We start from the raw sequence: 21941 nt of genomic DNA, 5'->3' as shown, positions 1-21941 counted from the left end.
AGCCTCCACCTCCTCCTGCCACGCCGACTTGGGCTCGTGACTGGGAGCTGTGGGGAGCGAAAAAGGGAGGAGGGGGAGAGGCCACTGGGACCACATCTCACAGCCGGGCACAGTGGGGAGCAGAGTCCCGGGGTGTGGGAAACTGTAGGCAGGTTTCAGGGGGAGGAGTGGGCCAGGGAAGGCAGGCGGACGTGCAGTTTGGGCGGTCCAGGAGGAAGAGGGCGTGGCTTGGCCCAGGGGAGAGGGAGCAGAGCGGATGGAGGACTCAAGTCTGCTTTGGCACTGGTGCCACAGGCCTTGGGGGTCCTGGGGGGCAGGCAGGCAGAGGATCAGGTGATGGAGGAAGCCAGCGCCACTGACCAAGAAGGCTGAGAGGGAACGACTTTTGGGAGTCATGACTGTTTGGGCCAGTTCATTTTGAGTCTGAGATACCTGTGGGAGGTCTTTTAAGTGGCTAGAAACCTGAAACTGCAAAGGAAGAGCATGCGTCGCAGGAGAGGAACAGAGAAGTGTGCCTGCTGGTTAAGCACTGGGCATGTGGCTGTGTGCAAGGGGCTGCAGTGAGCTGTGGAGCTGGAGGCCCAGCGGGAGTGGGTGGAGGAGAGGCGTGGGGATGAGGAAGCAGCACCAGGAAGTATGGGTGACTCGGAAGTCCTCCGGTGGCAAAGGATTGTGAGGCCAGCCCTGGAGAGGCCACACGCGGGTGGGCATACCTCTGCGCCTGCAGAGCGAGGCGTTCCTGCCCCTCCTCACACTCGGGCCAGACCCACACGGCCCCCCGCAGCCATCGTGGCTGCCTTCAGCGAGTTCCTACTTGTGCCAGGCTCTGTGCTAAGGACATGACATGTCAGTCATCCTCACAAGCTTCACCTGGCAACTCCCATTTTACAAGGAGAAGCCTTAGGCTCTAGGAGAAGAAGGGGCCTCCCAAGGCCACAGCCAGGAAGTGGCCCAGGGCCCTGGCCCCATCCCCCCACAGTCCCATCGGCCGAGGCCTGAAGTAGGGGGCTGCACGATGCCACCTGCTCCCTGGAAAGGGGCTGAGCTGACAGCGAGTGTCCCCTGACGCCTCCCGCTTCTCTCCTCCCAGCGGTTCCTCGGTGACTATGGCTTGCAGTGGGTGGGTGAGCCCACAGACCAGGAAGACTCGGAGGATGATGAGAGGGACTGGATGACGGCCAAGAAGTTCTGGAAGCCAGGTAGAGTCGGGGTCCACCCTGGCCCCTCCTGCAAAGGAAACTCCAACAGCTCCGGATGGCCCACAGCTGTCCTGACACCAGCTCGTTCACACCCCGCCTCCCCTGCCTTGCCACTATCACGGGGGCAGGAGGGAGAGGCCCCAGCCTCCAACACTGACCACCTAACCCCGGACGCTCTGCTTGCTCAAGTTGCTAAAGGCTCCAGGGACCCAGAGATGCAAAATGTTAGTAAGACCGCCCTTGTCTCAGGCACCATAGTTTACAAAATGTCACCCATTCAAAAGCTGTGGCCCTCCCCCTACTTCGGAAGCCGCCCCTCAATCCAAGGGCTCAGCCACTGCTTTAGACTGCCTCTCCAGGTTCATTCGTGGCAAGCCATTGGATTCCACTCACTTCTGTGGGATGCCACCACTTTTTAACTTGACCGCTAATATCCAGAGGGATGTACTCCAGAGATATGGGGACATCGAACTAGCTGGGTTCTGAAAGCTTGGTCCATTCTTCCATCATTGCCTGGAAGGTAGTTCTCCAGGCTGTGGAGTTAGTCATAGTTATCCTGGGTGTGACCAGGATATGAGTGTGACCACTCACACTGGGTCCTCACCTCCTCCCTCCCACCTAGCCCCGGTGTGATTTGGATACTCGAGTTCCCTTCTCTGAGCCTCCAATTCCTCATCAGTAGATGGGGGTGGGGTAGGGAACCACTACCCACTCCAGCATTCTCGCCTGGGAAATCCCATGGACAGAGGAGCCTGGTGGGCTACAGTCTATGGGTTTGCAACGAGTCAGACACGACTGAGCGACTTGCACTTTCATTCTTCCCCGTGGAGTTGATTAGGAGCCAGTGAGTTGGACATGGCACCTGGCACTGACCTTGCAGGTCGTCAGTCCACAGATGGGAGCTCTCATTGTTTTCCGCTGTCAGAAGGCAGTGGCAGTCTCATGGGAGCATGAGCTTGGCTCTCAGGGGACCATCTGGAAGACAACTGCCCTGTCCTAATTTCATAAGTTTCCTGCTGGGTAAAAAACCCAGGCTGAAAACATGAGCATCCCACCTTTTGCACTTTGGGCAGATCCCCCTAAGTCTCGGGGCAAACCCCCCTCACCCTTTTTGCAAAAGTATCATTTCCCATTTGTACCACATTTACTAATTTAAAGCATTTTTATAAATTGCCTTGACATGGGCCAGGAATGATTCCACTTTACAGATGAGAAAAACGGAGGCACTTAAGTCTGAAGACTGTTGAGGGAAGGGGCAAGACTTAAGGCTGAGAGCCCATTGGGAGATGGTTACAGACATCCAGGCTGGAAGATAATATGATTGCCCAGCATACAGGTGGGGCTGATGAGGAGGGGCAGAGCAGAGATTTAGGCAGAGTACCCATGGTCTTGATGATTGACTGTACATTAGAGAGGGGGGGAGGAGGAACCTGGGATGACCCTGGGGAGCATGGCTGTGGGGAAGATGCCCAGTCCATTTAGGACATGGCAAAGCAGGGGGGTTGTGTGGCGCCCAGGCCATGCCAGGAGCTGAACCCTATGCAGAGTGCTGAGTGTCTCCAAGGACCTCTGCCCCATGAGAGGTGAGACCTGGCAGGCAACTGCCAGAAGCTATAAGAATGTCCCTCCTGGGGTCTAGGACCAAAGGCTGCCAGCACTGCGCGTGCATACACACAGACACAGACACACACGCCCCACACACCCCACCCCGTGTGGTGAGCCGGCTCAGGCCTCACGTGGCCCTGCTGACTGGTTGGAGGGCAGATTTCCTCCTGGGCAGTGGGGCCTCCCTGCTCCTTTGGGGAAGAGGTCAGACCAGACAGCTGGTTTCCGGACCTGGCTCTGTGGATTCCAGCCTCTTCCCTCAAAAAGAGAGCAGCCCCTACCTCCCCTGTGTTATTTGTTTTTGCTCCGAGTACGGCTGCTCTGAAGTCACTTGTGAAAGACACCTGGCCACACGCTCCCCATCTGTGTCCTCTTTCTTTCTTCTGCCTTTCGATTCTTCAACATGGAGGGGCCTCAATTTAGCTCTCTTGCCCGATGAACAACATGTTTCTCATTTCTAGCAGCTTCTTTCCCCAGGGACTGCCCCGTTTTTTCCCCCTTCTTCTCCCCATAGCCTTGTCCCCAGGGGCCGGCTTGCTCCTGCCCCAAGGACCCTCGGGTCCCTGAAGCTGGTCTCTGGCTGGCCCTGTTGCTCTGGCCTATTTCTTGGGCTGTCTGATTCCCTGGAGAAGGAAATGACAACCCACTCCCGTCTTCTTGCTCGGGGAAATCCCATGGACCGAGAAGCCTGGAGGGCTACAGTCCATGGAGGTCAGATGAAAGAGTCAGATACAACTTAGTGACTAAACAACAGCTGTTGGCTACCACCCCCTGCAGACCCTGGGGCAGCAGGCCAGCTGACAGGTGAGCTGGGGTGTCCATATTAGGCAAACAGGCTGATCCAAACATTCTAGAGCCTGGGACTCTTGCCTTAGGGAGGACAGTCGATTAGGCCAACGAAGGGCCCAGGGGCTTGAGAGGAAGCCTTGCGAGGGCTTCGCCTCAGGCCAGGTTGTTCACCCCGTCCCACCAGTAAGCTTCGTGGAGGCCATGCCAGGCGCTGCAGGGTGTGCAGGGACATGAAAGGCACCGTTCAGCTCAGGTCCTAACCACCTTCGAGTCAGGTGCTGCGCCTCAGGGCTGAGAGCTCCGGCCAACTCTGAGTCCTCACTCCACCCCTCTGAGCGCTTCAGTCCTCCAACCTCTCATCCAGTTCCTGCCGTCCTCCTACCACCCCCACCTCCCCAACCCTGTTCCCCAAGCCCAGGCTCCTGCATCTCCACTCCAGAAGCCACCCTGCCGCCTCTGTGGGGCTGCAGCCGGCTTCACTCATCCCCAGGCAGCCCTTGAGCCCCTGGAACTGGGTCAGCCTAGACCTCAGGCAGGCTGGCTGCCTCCCACCAGCTCAGGCCTGTGCTGTGACCGCCCCCCACCCCCGCAAGTGCCCTGCCCCCTTTTTTCTCCACTCCTTTGAAGCTCAGCTCAAAGCCCACCTGCTCAAGCAAATGTGCATAGAGTGCCTGCTTGGCGCCAGGCATGGTGCCGCCCTGCAGCTGCCTGGGCGCGTGGTTTGGGGCCCTGCATTAGAGTGAAAGCCTTAAAGGCCCTGGCTGAAGAGGGGGGCGTGGGTCAGATCGGACCCTTGCGGGGAGACTGCTTTCCCCTGTGAGTCCACATCCTGCTCTGTGAAGTGAGGAGATGGCATGATTGACCGCCGCCCCCCCCAGACCACGGAGAGCCCCACGTGCCCCAGTGTATGTGGAGCGTCCTCTCGGGTTGATGTGCAGGCAGTGACCAGCGACTGTGTCCATTTACCGCTCTGGCCCTGCTGTGCTCCAGAGCGCCGGCCTGGGGCTCGCTCGACCTAAAGGCCAGGGGCAGGTGTCCATGCAGGGCCTGGGTGCCCTGGCCTGGGTGGTCGGAGCCCCTGCACAGGATGAAGGGGGATGGGCCCAAGCGGTCGGACCCTGCTGAGTCAGGCTGGTTGTGGTGCCAGGGGTGACCAGACTGGGGGCCTGTTTTCTCCCCGCTGGTTCCTCTGAAGAGCGGAGTGACTGTAGGCAAAGTCCCCAGAGCAGGGCCTGGCTTGCAGGTGTGTGGGAACAGTGGGTTTGCTTCCTGTTCAACTGCCTTCACCTGGGTGCCCGGGGACGGGCCTGCCGGGGTGCCTCGGGCACTGCTGGCATTTCGGGGCAGCCAGCTGGGCCTCCCACGAGGGTGGGCCCCCCCGAGGGGCCAGCCCAGGATGGGCCCACCACTCGCCCGCGCGTGGTCGCAGGGTCTCATCCTCCTGTGGGCCCCGCAGCCCCCTTGGTGGCACTCAACCACGTGCCACGGGCGCCGTTCACCTCCCCGTCTCCTTCGCTCAAGTCTGAGCCTGAGGAAGGCAGAGCCCGGGGCATGGGCACCGCCATGCCGCTCAGGCTGGGCAGAGCATGGCTGCCGTGGACATGCTTGCTGGATGGCGGGGTGATGGGTGGAGGAATGGATCCGGGGCTTCTTGAGCAGCCATCTCTGGGCCAGGCTCAGGGCTGGATGCGCTTGCCGCTGTAGCCGGGAAGACAGGCGAAATAACAACCTGTGACAAGGACCAAGAGTGGGCCCAAGGGTCCCAGAAGCCCGGGAGGAACGGGGTCCCCGGCTCGGGGTGGGACGAGGGCCTCCTGACAGGGGCCTCTGCTCAGAGGTGGTGAGAGAGCGCCCCGAACCCTGCAATGAGCGAGGGCAGGGTGTGAGTGACGCAGTGGCTCTGTCTGCCCGGCACTTCCTGCGAGCCTCCCAGCAACCCTGTGAAGTGGGGCCTGTGAGTGCCCTCATTCTGTAGAAGAGGAAGCTAAGGCCCAGAGACATTGGCCCACGTGCCCAGGGTCCCACAGCTGGGAACTGGTAGCCCTGCTCGTACGGCTTCAGAGTGTGAGCCCGCAGAGCCTTCCGATGGCAGATGCAGAGCTGGGGCCCTGAGGCTCTGGGAAGCTGGGCCCGGGGAGCTTGGGCTTCATCTCCGAGCCTCAGCACTCCCCTCCGGAAGTAAAATCATGGGCCCTCACAAGTTGGATGAGGGTCTCCCTGCGCTGTGCCCCTCCTTGGGAAGGAACCCCTCCCCGCCATAAGCAGAATCTGAAGATCCAGCACTGAGAGGCAGCCTGCATGGCCACTGAGGCCAGAGGCCGAGGGTCCCCTGGGCCCTGCACACGGCGTGACCTGGGGCGTGTCACCTCCTCAGGCCTGGAAGCAGGAAGACCTGCCTCTCGGGGCTTGGCACGTAGTCTAGTGAAAAGTGAAAGTGAAGTTGCTCAGTCGTGTCCTACTCTTTGGGACCCCATGGACTCTAGCCTACCAGGTTCCACTCACTGTCCATGGGATTTTCCAGGCAAGGGTACTGGAGTGGGTTGCCATTTCCTTCTCCAGGAGATCTTCCCAACCCAGGGATTGAACCCGGGTCTCCCGCATTGTAGGCAGACGCTTTACCGTCTGAGCCACCAGGGCAGCCCCTCTTCTCAACTTCCTGGAGAAGCACAGCTCAGAGAGGAAGTGTCCCACTTGACCTCTGCCTGACCTGCCTCATCCCATGTGACTTGGCTGCCAGGTTGCTGAGGGGGTGTCGGGCCCGGCTTCTGTTGAGCACTCCCTGCTGTGAGAGGGTGATGCCTGGCTCTTCCTGCCTTATTCTTTTGGCCTTGGTTTGTCCAGAGCTGCGTTTCCTTCTCTGGGGGCGCCTTGTCTCACTTCTGCAGCATCTGATACCTGCCAGCCCACCCTGCTTTCACTTCTCCGTCCTGGCTGGGAAAGATTTCCTTGGCAAACTGTCCTTTTCCCTTTTGTTGCTTCTGGGCGTCCTCCCTGGCCTTCTGCCTGCGCCTTCCCCCTGTCGACCCATCAGCTCCCTGAAAGAGCCCAGGCCCCAGGAGGCGGCTCCTCTTGGCTCTGCTCTGCGTGGCCGCCTCTGGCCAGGTCACGTGACTTCCTGGGCCTCGCTTTCCCATCTGTAATAAGCTAGGGACAGGGGCAGGCGTGGAAAGTGATGAGCTTCTCTGTTGTTATTTTTAGGTTTACCGAGACATCCTGAAAGTAGTTAGTTGTTAAAGGAAAATAGTATCTTGATGTTGTTTTGACTCATACGACGGATACCCAGGATGTTCTCTGAGTTTTTCTGGGAATCTCGGGGGCCCCAGGGGACCCTAGGAGAGGGCGGGGCAGGTGCAGCCCCTACAGTAGTAGAAGGTGCAGACAGATGAGAGGGGAAGGCCAGCTGGGGCCTACCGTTTCAGCAGCCACAAAGGCAACAGGAAATAGGGCCACCCACATCTGCACTTCCCCCATACAGCCACTGCACTTCTGTGGGGGAAGGAACTGGGTCCCCAGAATCCTGACCCACATCCTGCCACACCCTGGCTGTCGTGGTGAAAAACAGCTTCCAAGAAGGACCAGAAAGCCCACCGGTGTTTGTTTGTTTGTTTTCATTTGTTTGCTTTTGGCTGCACCATGTGGCAGGCATGTGGGATCTTAGTTTCCCTAGCAGGAATCGAACTCGCGCCCCCTGTATTGGAAGCCCGGAGTCTTAATCACTGGACTGCCAGGGCAGTCCCCAGTCACCAGTATCTTGTAGCCTTGCCACCCTAGTAGATGACTGACTTGGGGGCTAGATCCCTTCAAAGACAGAACAGGCTCCTGGCCTGCCCCCACCAGCATCCCACCTGCCCTGTCCCCCTTTCTGCACTGGTACCTGTCCTGACTGTCCCCGCCACCCCACGGGCACCCCCATGAAGCTTAGGAACAGCTATATGGAGAACCTACTTCAGAAGCAGAGGCCAAAGCTGGCAGCTTGTCAAAGGGCTCTGTGACTCAAGAAATACATGTCCAACCCAAGGTCTGTCCCACGTCCATTCTGGGCAGTGGCTGTCCTGACCCTCACCTCCCTCTCCTGATGGCACAGATAGGTGGGAAAAACAGACTCCAGGTCAACCGCTTCTTCTAACTTGCCAAGTGGCCTGGGGCAAGTCACTTTTCGTCTCTGTGGGCCTGTTCCATCATGTGGAAAATGGAGATAAATAACCCCTGCCCCGTAGCCTCTGGCCTGGCCTGAGGTCCGTTTGTGCACCATAGACTTGCTAACAGTAGCTGACACAGACACATGCTCGTTGGAGTCCTGACATGGTCCTCTTGGATCCTCATAGCCATCCTCGTACTGTTATCATCCCCTTCCAGAAGAGAATGCTCTGGTGCAGAGCGGTAAAATGACTTGACCAGGGTGAGGGGAGCAGGGGAAGAGCTGGGTTTGAGCTCAGACCTCTGGGAACGCTGCACTGTGCCGTTCAGCTTCCAACCCCGCGCCCGGCACATCTGACCCAGGATCAAGCCTGCTCCTGCCACTTACTGCGTGTGTCCCAGGGCCAGCCTTTAACCTCTAGCCCTTCGTTTCCTCATGTGGAGAATGGGGGCGTTTATAGTCCCTACAGCATAGGGTTGGTATGAAGAGAGAACCAGGTAATAGATGGTAAACTCCTAGCACAAAGCAGATACTCACTGAAAGACAGCTAGTAGTATTATCTAGGTCAGCTGTCCTTCTCCCTCCCCAGGGGGGTCACTTAAAGAGATGCTAAGTCCCCTGCCCAGCGTGGGAGGGGGCCATGGAACCAGGGCTCCGGAGCACACAGCAGCCCCGAAGAGAGGCTCATGGGTGTCTATCCGCTTTGCCAGGGGACTCGTTGGTTCCCCCCGAGGTGGACTTTGACAGGCTGCTGGCCAGCCTGAAGGATCTCAGCGAGCTGGTGGGAGACAGCGACACCCAGATGATGCCAGTGCCCGACAGAGTGCCGCACCGGACCCTTGAACCCATCCCACTGAGGCTCTACCGGAATGGCATCATGATGTTCGACGGGCCCTTCAGGCCCTTCCACGATCCCTCCACGCAGGTAGGAGTGACGGCGAGGGGGAGACGGGCCCAAGCACCCTCAAGATGCTCTGGTGGCCGACCCCTTGCTCACCATTAAACGGGCCCAGCTCTCCCCCAGCATCCCAGACTCGTGCGCAGCCTTCAGAAGCACCTCTACCCGCCCAAGCCCTGGGGCTCTACTTCCAGAGTAGTATCCACAGAGGGAGCCAGCCTCCGTAGCCTGCCACCTAGACAGGAAGCAGGGCGCAGGGCACCGCGCAGTCTAGCCCAGGCCTCATCCTACCTCTCTCCCCACAGCGCTGCCTCCGAGACATACTGGATGGCTTTTTCCCCTCAGAGCTCCAGCGGCTATACCCTGATGGCGTCCCCTTTAAGGTGATGGGCTGTTCCCAGAACCACTCACTCCCTCCCAGTGTAGGGATTTTGTAGGGGGGGGTGGGATTGCTTTCTCAGACCTCATCTAGAGGCGCTGCCCCACCTCAGGGGATCCCCCTTCTCCTCCCACCGTCTGATGACCTCCTGAAGGAGAGGGCACCTGAAACCAGGCTGGGAAGGGAGCTGGGAGGCTGCGGTGACCCCCGGGGCTCCAGCAGCAGCAGCAGCAGGAGGGAAGACTGGTGGCTGAGTGGCAGGCAGCGCCCCCTGCTGGCTGCCTCAAAGCCCAGGCTTCAGCTGCCTAGGACCCTCCTCCACCGCGTCCAGGACACCAGGACCAACTGGGGACCGCGAAGCGTCCGTGCAAAAGCGACCTGGCTCCCCCCAAGGGGCTCCTGGCACCTCCTGGTTGGGGTGGAAAGCAGTGCCTTGGGAGGAGGCAGATGTTGGGACTAAAGAACATGAGGTGCAGCCAGCCCCCTGCTGTGGGGGCAGTGGGCGGCAAGATGAGGGTGACTGGACCACCCTGAGGCCGTGTCCCCGAGTGTGGTGCGTTAGTTCCACAATGCGAGCATGTGAGGGAGCGCGTGCCAGCCCAGCTTGGAAACTACCGTGAGTCATGACCGGGGGTGTTCGAGGCAGTCCATGCCAAGCCAGGCTTTACCCTCTCCTAAACACCCTCATCCCTCCCCTGCTCTGGGAGGGGGATGTCAGTACTGTGACTCCAGCTGGCATGATGAGGGGAGCTTGCAGGGAGCGCAGGATCAGGTGGGTGGGAGCAGCACAAATGGCAGTTCTCCTGCTCTCTCCCAGGGCCTCAGCTTCCTCATCTGTAAAATGGGGATTGCGTCAGGCCACCCTGCGGGCCTATTCCTGGGGCCTCTGTTTGGGCACGGAGGGGTGGGGATGAAGCCCAGGGCTGAAGAGCTGTGCCTGCCGCTGTCTCCCTTTCTTCTTGCCAGGTGAGTGACCTGCGCAGTCAGGTCTACCCAGAGAATGGGCTGGACCCGTTCCCAGGTGAGGGCCGTGTGGTAGGCCTGCAGAGGATTCGGAAACCCTTGGACAGCATGGAGCATCCAGGTGAGCTCAGCCCTGCAGCTGGGCCAGGTGATGGGAGTGCTGTGCCCGACAAGCTCCAGGTAGGCCGCCTCCACTATCACTCCAGTCCCCGCCCAGCCACGGCTCCCGATGTCTTCCCTACAGGCTCCAGGATGACTGCCGAGAAGTTTCTGAACAGGCTCCCCAAATTTGTGATCCGACAAGGCGAGGTGATTGACATTCGGGGCCCGATCCGGGACACCCTGCAGGTGAGCCCAGCCCTGGCTCCCCTGGCCTTACTGTGTGTGTGTGTGTGTGTGTGTGTGTGTGTGTGTGTGTGTCGGGGCCCGATCCGGGACACCCTGCAGGTGAGCCCAGCCCTGGCTCCCCTGGCCTTACTGTGTGTGTGTGTGTGTGTGTGTGTGTGTGTGTGTGTCGGGGCCCAATCCGGGACACCCTGCAGGTGAGCCCAGCCCTGGCTCCCCTGGCCTTACTGTGTGTGTGTGTGTGTGTGTGTGTGTGTGTGTGTGTGTGTGTGTGTGTGTGTGTCAGGGCCCGATCCGGGACACCCTGCAGGTGAGCCCAGCCCTGGCTCCCCTGGCCTTACTGTGTGTGTGTGTGTGTGTGTGTGTGTGTGTGTGTGTGTCGGGGCCCGATCCGGGACACCCTGCAGGTGAGCCCAGCCCTGGCTCCCCTGGCCTTACTGTGTGTGTGTGTGTGTGTGTGTGTGTGTGTGTGTGTCGGGGCCCGATCCGGGACACCCTGCAGGTGAGCCCAGCCCTGGCTCCCCTGGCCTTACTGTGTGTGTGTGTGTGTGTGTGTGTGTGTGTGTGTGTGTGGTTGCCATCAACCCTCACCCAGCCAACCAGAGCAGTGGTTAATCTGGAGGCTCAGGCTTGGGGGGCCCTCAGGATGGCCTGCACGGAGCGACGAGCCCCTCACAGCCAGCTGTCCCTCTGTCTCCTGGAAATGATGGAGCTGCTGAGGGCTCTGAGTGGGGACCAGAGAGCATCTGGCACAACACGGGAGCGGGAGCTGTAAGAGCGGGCAGGTCAGGGGACTCTAGGTTGGGGGTGAGCCCAAGTCCAGGCCACCCCCCCGAGGTTCAGTCTGAAATACACCTTCCTGGGCTTCGCAGAACTCACCATGCCCTCTTCTCACTCCCTGTCCTGCTGCTCCTCCCTCCTCTCCCCCTGTGAAAGGTACCAAACCTGTTTCCACCCCCCACTCTGCCTTCACCACACATGGCCAAGTCCTGCCAGATCTGTCGATCCCCAGAACTGCTCCCAAATCCATCTCTTCTCTCTATTTCTGTCCCTGCCAACCTAGCCCAGGCTCCCGTGTCTCCCAGACAAAACTGTAGTGGCCCCCTCACTGACTTCATCTCCACTCCCACCCTGCCAGCCATCCTTCCCCAGCAGCCTCAGTACCCTTTTAAAAATGCAAATTGGATTTTGGCTCTTCCCTGTTGAAACCCTCCAGTGGTTCCTAGGTAAAGCCTGTCATTCCTTCCTGGTCCTCTTCCCATCTTTTACCTTTTCTTTCTTCCCAGTTCAGCCTGATCCCCATGAACTAAGAAAGAAAGTGAAATCGCTCAGTCGTGTCCAACTCTTTGCGACCCCATGGATTGTAGCCTACCAGGCTCCTCCATCCATGGGATTTTCCAGACTCTCAAATATATCACCTCTTCTCAGAAGCCTTCTCTCATCTATGCTATCTGGGATATCCTTGTCCCCACTCCTTCCATTTCTAAGAACTCCTCTTCATCCTTCAGTCAGCTTAGGTGTCATTTCCCTAGGGAAATGTTGGGTTAGGCATCCAGCCTGGTCGCTGTCTGTTGGATTCTGTCTTCCCCACTAGAATGAGGGAATGATGGAGCCACCTCCCCAAGCTTCCCTTCTGTTTCCTCTCCTTGGGCCCGGGTTTACGCACTGGGCCCCTTTTGGCTCACTGGTCTCATCCATCCCTGGGCAGGGAGACGTCCCCTGTAGGGGCTGGGGGAGGCCCTGACTCTGGCAGGGCCCAGGGCTCTGTCCACTCCATCAATGCTTTCCAGAACTGCTGCCCGTTGCCTGTCCGGATCCAGGAGATCGTGGTGGAGACGCCTGCCTTGGCTGCTGAGCGTGCGAGGTGAGGGCCGAGTGGAGGGGTGAGGACGCTGGGCTTGGGTTCCTCGGGGGAGCACTGACGGCCTCTGGGTCCACAGGAGCCGGGAGTCTCCGGAGTCACCGGCGCCCCGGCTCTCCATGCTACGCATCAGGTCTGAGAACGGCGAGCAGGCTTTCCTGCTGATGATGCGGCCGGAAGACAGGGTCGGCGATGTGCGCGCCCTGCTCGCACAGGCCAGGTGGGCGCGGGGCGCGGCTGGCGACCGCAGTGGGGCTCAAGCGCCACGACCCAGCCTGATCCGTGCTTCCCTGTCCCCAGGGCCGTGGAGCCCACCACCTTCGAGATCTTCAGTACGTTCCCGCCCACAGTCTACAACGACGACGCGCTCACACTGCAGGCCGCGGGCCTAGTGCCCAACGCCACGCTACTGCTTCGGGTGCGCCGGGCCTCGCTGCCCGCCCCCGGCCCCAAATAAACCACCCGCCGGCCCCATACCGGCTGCTCCGCGAGGCTCTCTTGGCGGGGCAGCTTTGCTGCGCTAGCTCTGCGGAGGGGAGGGGGCGGTGCCCACCCGCCGCTCTGTAACCCGAGCCCCAGCTGGCGGGCCTGGCCCTGGGTCTTTGTCCTGTAGGTTCCTCTTTCTGCCCGGAGGGCTAAGCTGCTCCAGGGGAGGGAGGGCCCGGGCCCGCCCCAGCCCAGCGCCTCCTGGGCCAGCGTGCAGCCAGCAGATCCCTGCATCCAGACGCGCACAGGACCACAAGCACGAAGGGACACTTCCCACTGCACCAGAGCCACTGCCCCCGCCCTGGCAGAACTGCACCCGGGCACCCACTTCCACGACACCCCCACACCGAGCTGAGCTGCCGGGACATAGGCAGGAGGGCACAGGGCACTGCCCTGTTACTGACTGGCGTGCAAACGTGCAGTGCACACCAGGCCACAAGCGCGTCATGGACACCACCACATGCACACGCACTGCAGGCTGACCCACCCCCAGTATCTCTAGAAACCAACAGTCCAACACAGTTGTGTGTGTGTGTGTGTGTGTGTGTGTGTGTGTGTGCTGGGCATATATCCAAACACATGCACCGTCACACAACAAAGGTGCCACACAGGACTGCCAGTCGACCTGCCCGCCGAGCACAGCCTCAGCACAATCACATCTACCGCCAGCTTTGCTCAGAGCCGGGACCTGGGAGGCCCAGACCACACCAGACAGACACGGTGCCAATGGAATGGAACATTTAATTGTTTCTGTGGTGCTCCCGGATGGGGATTGCGGGGCCTTTGGCAGAGCCCTGGCTAATGGAATCAACAGAGGTGCCCATCAGCCAGGGCCAGGCAGGGTGGCAGCCTCAGGACCGAGCTGAGGACAACCAGCACTTGGGCTGTTGCTTAAGACAATTTCTGAGACCGGTGGGTGAGGAATGTTGCTGCTGAATGGAGGAGAGGGGGCTTACAGTTAGGGGAGGAGAAGGGGTCTTGGGTTGAGGGGAGGGGCTCCCCGTTCAGAAGGTTAGGAGTAACAGGGAGTTGGTCACAAGGTCCTTCATGGCCGGGGTGATGGCTGGGGGGGAGTGACGACGAGGTCCGGGGGGAGGACTTGGCTCAGGCCAGTTTCAGGAACTCCTGCAGTGTGTTCTGCTCCACAGCCTCCACGAAGAGCTCGTAGTCCTAGGGGAGGGGAAGAGAAGCGGTCACCAGGGTGCTGGTGTTCTGTCTCAGGCCTGCCTCCAGCTGGTGTCCTCCTGTAACGCTCCCTCCACCCCCACCCCCGAGGCCCATACCCCACAATACTGGTCCCCGTTGACAATCTGGGGTGGGGTGGCCTTGGGGTTGCCGGCCAAGGCTCGCATCTCGTCCCGCAGGGCGTTGTCCTGGGAGATGTCCACTAGCTGGTACTGGATGCGCTTCCCATCCAGGATGCGGGTCACCTCACTCTGCTGGGATTTGATCTGGGAGCAGAGGGCGGGTAGGGGTTAGCGAGCAGCCTGGAAGGTTTAGGGGGAGAACCCTGGGCAGAGACAAAGGGGCTGTGGCCAGAAGCTTTGGTCCCCCTGTCCCCTTCCACACCCTAGGGGAGGGTTCTGGCCACAGGGAGTTGGGAGGATGAGTCAGGCTTGTGGTGGTGTGGGAGAAGAGAGGGGCCACCAACAGCGTCAGGGTGAAGGTAGGTGAGGGAAATTCAGGGTGGGGAGAGCCAGGAGCTCAGCAAGGGGAAAGCAGGGCAGGCCTGGGTGGAGGCTGGTGAGGGGCCACCCCCGCCCCAAGTACTGACACAGTGGAGAGAGGAAGGGCCAGATAAGGACAGGGTCAAGGATTGGCCTCGTAGTGGGGGTGCGGAGGACCCAGGATGCCCTCAGGAAATGTTCAAGGCTCAGGATGGGGCTGCAGAACCTGCCCCCAGCCCAACTCCGGAGGCCATGCCCAGCACCTCGGCGCCCCCACCCTGGGGGCGGGTCCCAGGCGCCGGGTCCAGAGCCCCGGAACCGCCGCCCGCGCTCTAGCCCAGGGCGCGCACTCACTTCGCGGGAGCCGGTGACCGACGTGCTGTAGACGCGCAGGCCGCTCATGCTGCGGGTGGACCGACGGGAGGACAGGCAGACAGACGGCGGTGGCAGCAGCTGCACGGCCTAGAGACGAGGCCGCCGCGCTCGGGAGCGGTTTCCTTCCTGCTCAGCCCGCGAGTCACCGCTCTCGGGACCAATGGGCGGCGCGGACAAGCGCGCGGCCGGGGCGGGGCCTGCGCGACCCCGCCCCGCGCACCACCGGGCCCCCTCCCCTCCCCCTTGGGGACTGGGCGCGCCGGGGACCCGCGTCCCACGCAGGGCCGCCCCTTTCAGCCCTCCCCGGCCTGGGGCTCACAGTGTGAGGCCAGGGAGCGATCTGATGGAAAGGGCGGGGGCAGGGGCTTGGCAGAGGCCGCCTCAGCCTCGCCCAGGTTTGCTGCACCCAACTGGCTGCCCTCCCCCGGGTGCCACGACGCCGCTGCTCAGCTCCGGGCTTTGAAGGCTCGGGCTGTTCTCAGTTCCCCGCCTAGGGAACCTGGTTCCAGTCGAGCATTGTCCTGGGGGCCACCCACACATAGCTAACCCTGCGGGGCACGCCACGGCAGCGACGTGATAATCCGTCGCTGCGAGTTTTCCCCAGAGCTCCTCTCCGCTCAGATAGGCAGGTGCAGACAAGTAAGGGTGGTGGCCGAGACAGAGCCTCGTCCTCAAAGAGCCAAATGGGGGCCAAGGTGAGAAAGGCTTCTAGCTCTGGACCCGGTGGAGGCAGAGGCTGGCAGCAGGGTTCCCGATTCTGGCTGAGCCCTTGTTAAAAATCCACAGCTGGTCTTGGGGTGGCCCCAGCCCCACCCGACTTCATGCTGCAGATGGCCCTCCAAAACTCCTACTTCCAGCAAAATGCAGGGAGCACAGAGGCAGCAGCCAGCCCAACTTTGGAGACTCAGCCATCTGTCTGGGGTGGGACATGACACCCCTCAGAAGTCTTCCCAGGCCCAGAGCCCCGAGAATAACCCAGGGAGACAAGCCTAGCTCCTGGAGGCAAACACTGCCCCGCCTGGCTCTGGGGAAGCCACCTCCCTGCAGCAACCCACAGGCAGCAGACTTCCTTGTCTGGATTACTGAAACTCAATGACAAACTTGCTTTATGACTCAGGGCAGCATCACCCAATAGAAAGTGCTGTGGGAAGAGATCTTATCTGTATCCACAGACAAAGGAGCAGAAGTGGTAGAGATACAAAGGAGGCTGGACCTGCCAAAGTTCCCTCTTTGCTGCTGTTTGGAGAACTTGGCTAAACACCCAGGCTTTGGCCTCAAGAAGCCAAAATGAGGGGTGGAGTATGAGATGATGGCGATGGAAGGCAATGGAAAACTGAGGAGTTTGTTAAATTTTTATTTTGTAAACAAAATAGGCAATACAAACCAGTTGACATAACAAGGATTCATATAAATAACTGCTTATAAACTTTATGAGGAAAAATACCCGTGAGCATAGTGGCTGGGCTCCCAATTCAGGGTGGAGACCAACCGGGCAGCTCTGCTTTTAGCAGGCAGGAGCCCAGAGGCTGGGGGGACAGCTGGGTGGGGATGCTCTGAATGGAGGGTTAAGTCACTCCATAAATAAAACACCAACTTGTAAAAACACTTAAGAAGGACTCTCATTCAGGCCTGGGAGTGAGGTCCAGGATGCTGCCCTGCTAGCCCAAAGCTTAGCAACAATCTCCCAGTGGCTGGCTCTGAACTCCTGAACTGCTCAGGGCTCCCCCCTCACACAGCCCTGGCTTGGCCTTGCTCCAGATCTAGAGGCAACCTTGAGCTGGCCCAAGTACCAGACACAAACAACTACAAGATGCTCTCTCAACAGAGGCAAGAGAAACCAGAAAGCAGAGGTCCAAAGGCCCCAGAGAAACAACTAAACACAAAACGCTATACCTTGAAGCTGACCTGTACTGGCTACTCTCAAGGAGCCCAGAGCAGGAAAGGGAAAGGACCCCCATCCCCAAACACGAGAGAGGCACAAATCAGAAGGCCAGGCGCTGCCCCAGCCTTGGGGGAAGGGGGTGAGCAGCTTGACAGTTGCCCTGTGGTATCCTAGGGGAAAATCTTGCCCAAACCCAGAACCACAGAGAAGAGTTTGCACTCAAAGCCCAAGAAGGAGCTACCTGGCCAGCCTGAGAACAAAGGACAAAGGGGCTGTGCTGACTACATGACCAGCGCCCCAGGGGCACGGGGCAGCTCCGGTGGGTCTCCTGTAAACAGGCATGGTAGCACAGATGAAGGAGCCCTGGGTATAATCCCTGGGCCCCCAATCCTAGCAAATACTTTGCTAATGAACAGATCACCCTGAGGCATCAGTGAGAACAAGAGCCCTGAGGAAGGAGGAGTGGGCCTGGGCCTAGGAAAGTCCAGAGCCAGCTCAGGTCCCAGGAAGGCTGGCACAGAGGGCCGGAGGATTCTCAAATGGCTACTGTTACTGGTACTCAGCCTTTCCTGGCCCTTCTAAGGAACTTTGGGCATCAGCACGACCAAGTACAGAGTGGGAATGAATGTGGATCCATCCCAAAGGATGGAGAAGGGAGTTTAACAGCCTGTTTGCCTTTGACATCAGCTTGCTACTGGGAACAGTCTGTGAGGATTTACCTGCAAGTTAATTAGTAACTCACCCTAAAAGAGTGAATCAGGATGACAGGATAAATGCAACCCAACAAGGTAAAGCCAGAGTTGGGCAGGACAAAAAAAATTCTCTCATCGGCCCTTGGCCCCACATGCAGGCTCATACCTCCTCCCTCCCACCCCTTCTTTCTGGGAATAGCAGCAGATAGGAGGCAAGAGATTGTCAGGGCAGGACCTGCTGGACGGTGCTCTCAGCAGACCAGATTCTCCCTGGGGGAACACAGCTTGTCCACCCCCAGCACTCCTCATTGCGTGACACAGTTTTCTCCCATGTCCTGGGCATATCTGTCTGACATGGTGGTCCTTAAGTCCTCGATGTCACGGCGTAGCTGCTGAACCTCTTCCAGTTTCCTCCTGATCACATCTGGCTTCTGAAAATCTAGTTGAGTCCCTGGGTGCTGTGCAGCTGGGGAAGAGAACATTTTGACAGAATATTAATAAGTCAAAAGATACTTCCATGTGGAGGGGGTAGTGTAGACAGGCACTACCCTAAGGCCTGTGGTCTTGGAACATGGCACTTTTTACAAAACAGCTAGGGATAATGGGCTAAAAATCCTGTTGCCTAAGGGCCACTTTTTTGTTTGTCCGACACCCAGGTACCCATAAGGATGCCTGCTTCCAGAACAGATTTACTGAACATCTAACTGGGAAAGGTAGATAGGGGTGAGAGGAGCATGAAAGCCACTCTCTCCTAGGTCCCAGACTGGTCTAAGGACTCACAGTGAATGCCCAGGAGCAGGGAGAGATTGGGATCGTGGCCCTGGGCCCTCTGGGTCACAATGCTACAGACAGCCTGCAGATCTTGAAGACAACTGGCCAATTCCTGGTGCAGCTCAAATGCCAGCTGGGTTGTGTCTGATGAAGATGGGGACCCTGACTGGGCCTGTCGCAGGTGTTCCTGGAGCGTCAGATTCTTCTCAATGAGGTCCTGGTTCTGTACTGAAAGCTGAGCAGACAGATAGGTGAGCACGTTAACTCAGGCCCAGGGAGAAGCAGAGTAACTGCACACGAATGTGGATATACGTATATGGTATGTCGAGGGGAAGCTATGAGTCAAAGGCAATGCTCCCCCCTCCCCACTCCTAGCAACAGGCTTTGCGTTGCCCCCTCCCCCATCATGTCAGGCTGAGTTTCTCCTGCAGGCAGTTGGGCCCACAGGACCGCAGCACTGGGGAGGAGGCTGCACCCCAGCAGACTGAGTCAGTAGCCTCCAGGTTTCTGTTCAGGAACCAGAGAAGATACTCCTGCTCCTCGGAACTCTATCTGAAGCCAGTCCCTCAGCCAACTCTGTTAGCCAGGCTATTAGAGAAGGCTTAACGTGAACTGTGAAATCTGAGGAGACACTGGTTTCAATCTCTCCCTGCCACCCTGACAAAAGTGGCCATCAGCCAGCTTGATCAGTGTGTGTCAGAGGAATAAAGTGGGCAAAAAAGGCAACATGACAGCTAGTGGCCACTGGGTAGGTGAAGGTTAGGGGGCTAAAGAGGCTGCTGACCTGGAGGACACAGTGCTGAAATGTGTCCTGCCTTTTCAGTCCTTCACCTCGGTGGAGTCAGGCTTCACTACAGAGACCAGCTCATTCACTTCTATCTGTGTCTCTTTCTCTCCCTTTCCCACAACATCCTTAACACACTCTCCTTCCCTTCCTACCACTACTCTGTTTTAAAGACAAGGAATAGAGTTCCTCCACTAGTCCCAACCCTTCACCCACACTGGGCCATATGACCATCTTTGCTCTGGGAGACTCCTTCCACTTGGCCAGTGACCTTGACCGCCCCCTGCTGACAGTTCTGTTTACTCCAGGAGGATCACCAAACTTTCAGTCTTCTTGAACCCTTCATCCCCAACCCCACAAACCCATCACAGCAAGAAGACAAAATAAGAGAGAATGATTTTCCATATCCAAAAAGCATTACTGGATAATTACGGTGAAAGATAGGCCTAGGACCTTTAATATAAAGAATGATACCTTTAATATAAAGGATGATGCAATGTTCCTTCTTACTCTTCCAAAACAGCTTAGTAGAGACCTCCTAAAATGTGGGGGGGTCTTTTGGGAGTAGGGATGGGTAGAGTACACAGAGAAATGAGGTTTGTAAAGACAATACCAGGAGGCCTGGTGCTGCTCACCTCTTTCACAGCTGCGCGCAGCTGCTGCAGGGCCATCTCCCTCCTTTGGGCCTCCTCTTTCAGGGTCTGGCTTGTTTCTTCTTCTTGAGCCACTTCCTGCTCTAGGCTCTGAATCCCATGGCAAGGAGGGTGGGAGAACACATCAGAGGTAACAAGTCTGGGTCAGACCACATCGCCTCTGGTCTAGACTACATAATAGTAAAGCCCCACCCTGCCCACACACTGCTGCTAAGAGATTATTTTAGAACAACCCTGATCTGTGACTTCCCATCAAAACCCTTCTCGAGCCCCTGACCATGTACCAGCCGAGGTCAGGCTCCTCAGAAGAGCATTCTATTACAGGTCAGCCTGGCCTTCACCTATTTCTCTATCTTTACCTCTTTTAACCCGCCACAGAGCCTCCACTCTAGTCACACGGACTGACTACTGGCCTTCATCCCCAAAGCTTCCAGCGCCAATACTGTTGCTCACTTCTCTTCGCTTTTGCCCAGAATGCCCTTCTGCTCTGCCAGTCACCTGGAAACTTCCCACCTCAACCTTCCTTCATCTGCAAATCAGATTCAATTAATCCCAACCTTGCCCTGCTACTAATACTCATGGCTCATGAGTACATTTGTTGGCTGTGCATTTGATTCCTCTCTCTATTAGACCATAACTTTCTCGAGGGCAAGGAATGTCTATTCAGTTGAGTTCAATTATTTATTGAGCACTTACTACTGTCAGGCACTAGGTATACAGAAAATAATACCAAACAATTCCCGTCTTTGAGGAGCTCACAGCCAAATGCCCTTGACAACTGTTGTTTAGTCACCAAGATGTGTCCCACTCTTTTGCCAGCCCATGGACTGTAGTCTACCAGGCACCTCTGTCCATGAGATTTCCCAGTCAAGAATACTGGAGTGGGTTGCCATTTCCTTCTCCAGGGGATATTCCCAAACCAGGGATTGAACCTGCGTCTCCTGCATTGGCAGGCAGATTCTTTACCACTGAGCTGCCAGGAAAGCACTGTGTATTAAATGCTTTTGACAGAGATGAGAAGTAGAGGGCACTCTCTCAGTCATCTAATCTAGTTATGTATATGTGTGTGTATGTGTATAGGGGTGGTCAGGGTCAGGAGAGGGAGGTATATAGACTTGTTATCTTTTGCCTCTCATTCTGTTCATTCCAATTTCCCTCTGGTTTTGAAACTGATTTGGACAAATAAGTATAAATAATATTTCTGAGCTTTTCCATTTTGTTTTAATAAAAAATTAAACAGCCAAGGAGAACGTCTCACCACCACGAAAGACCCAAGGTGACCATTTTGAACCCACCTAATTCTACCAAATTCACCTGACATTTTAATTTGTCTGAGAAGTCTCACCATGGGTAAATATACACTTAAAATGTTGTGGAGGGCTTCCCTGGTGATCCAGTGGTTGAGGATCCACCTTGCAATGCAGGGGACACCGGTTCAATCCCTGGTCCGGGAAGATCCCACATGCCTTGGGGCAGGTGAGCAAGCCCCTGCGCCGCAACTACTGAAGCCTGCGCGCCCCAGAGCCTGTGCTTTGCAACAAGAGGGGCCACTGCGACGTGAAGCCTGCACGCTGCAGCCAGAGGGCGGCAGCCAGTTGCTCCAACTAGGGGAGGCCCTCTCAAAGCAACAAGGACCTAGCACAGTCAAAAATAAATAAATATTTTAAAAATAAATAAATAAAATGTTGTCAAGAGTTCCAGGAAACATACTTTGAGATCCATTAAAAACTACTAAAAGCCTCGGATTTTAAGTGGATGTAGGGAATTCCCTGACTGTCCAGTGGTTAGGACTCCCTGCTTTCACTGCCAAGGGCCCACGTTCAATCTCTGACAGAGAATTAAGATCCTGCAAGCTGCACAGTGAGATCAAAATAATAATAATAATAAAATAAATGGATGTAAATACTTGCTGCTGCTGCTGCTGCTAAGTCACTTCAGTTGTGTCCCACTCTGTGCGACCCCATAGACAGCAGCCCACCAGGCTCCCCCGTCCCTGGGATACACCAGGCAAGAACACTGGAGTGGGTTGCTGCCGGGAGCCAACACACGAGACCCTACCCATGACAAGGCCATGAGGGAGAAAACCTGACGGGCAAGGCGGATCAGGTTTTCAGGGGTTTTCGAAAAGGCCAGCTCACGAGATCCCACCCATGACAAGGTCACGAGGAGAAAGCCTGACAGGCAAGGCAGATCAGGTTTTCAGGGATTTTGAAAAGCTGCCCCCGGCCCTCACCTTAAAGATAATATCTGTCTTTCTGATGCCTGCCTCAATGGACTACTCCCTAATTTCTCTGACACAAGCAGGAAGGCGTTCCCTGATCTCTTCCCAAATAAGAATCAATTTAGAACTTTAATCAATAAGTTTCCCAGGTGGTGGTATTTTATGAGATTATTCAGGGTGAAAGGAGTGTTTTAATTTAAACTCCTTTGCTGGTAGTTTGTTTGCCAAATGCA

At 57.4% G+C, this 21941-nt stretch overlaps 3 protein-coding genes across 6 annotated transcripts in view; 1 reads left to right on the top strand and 2 right to left on the bottom strand.

Moving 5' to 3' along the window:
* UBXN11 (UBX domain protein 11) overlaps positions 1–12643 on the top strand; it is a 32573-nt gene extending 19930 nt beyond the window's left edge. For all 4 annotated transcript variants that reach the window (XM_061148280.1, XM_061148282.1, XM_061148281.1 and 1 more), the window contains 8 exons: positions 1091–1199; positions 8442–8656; positions 8935–9012; positions 9975–10092; positions 10216–10319; positions 12107–12180; positions 12257–12397; positions 12478–12643. In XM_061148280.1, coding sequence (XP_061004263.1) covers positions 1091–1199; positions 8442–8656; positions 8935–9012; positions 9975–10092; positions 10216–10319; positions 12107–12180; positions 12257–12397; positions 12478–12634 — 996 coding nt within the window. In that variant the 3' untranslated portion in view covers positions 12635–12643. The remainder of the gene's footprint in view (positions 1–1090; positions 1200–8441; positions 8657–8934; positions 9013–9974; positions 10093–10215; positions 10320–12106; positions 12181–12256; positions 12398–12477) is intronic.
* A 741-nt stretch (positions 12644–13384) lies between these two features.
* On the bottom strand, positions 13385–14855 carry SH3BGRL3 (SH3 domain binding glutamate rich protein like 3). The gene is made up of 3 exons (XM_061148277.1): positions 14685–14855; positions 13947–14114; positions 13385–13833 (listed from the first exon to the last, which is right to left on the bottom strand). The coding sequence occupies exons 1-3, from the start codon at positions 14730–14732 to the stop codon at positions 13768–13770; spliced, it is 282 nt and encodes a 93-aa protein (XP_061004260.1). The 5' UTR covers positions 14733–14855; the 3' UTR covers positions 13385–13767.
* A 1188-nt stretch (positions 14856–16043) lies between these two features.
* CEP85 (centrosomal protein 85) overlaps positions 16044–21941 on the bottom strand; it is a 38006-nt gene continuing 32108 nt past the window's right edge. Inside the window, exons 12-14 of the mRNA XM_061148276.1 lie at positions 19470–19577; positions 18060–18285; positions 16044–17745 (exon numbers count right to left, since the gene is read on the bottom strand). Coding sequence (XP_061004259.1) covers positions 17585–17745; positions 18060–18285; positions 19470–19577 — 495 coding nt within the window. The 3' untranslated portion in view covers positions 16044–17584. The remainder of the gene's footprint in view (positions 17746–18059; positions 18286–19469; positions 19578–21941) is intronic.

This window comes from Dama dama, chromosome 8 (assembly GCF_033118175.1).
Source record: "Dama dama isolate Ldn47 chromosome 8, ASM3311817v1, whole genome shotgun sequence".
In the NCBI taxonomy this organism is placed as follows: domain Eukaryota; kingdom Metazoa; phylum Chordata; class Mammalia; order Artiodactyla; family Cervidae; genus Dama; species Dama dama.
The sequence above is the reverse complement of the archived record's forward strand: the minus strand, read 5'-3'. Positions and strand labels throughout refer to the sequence as shown.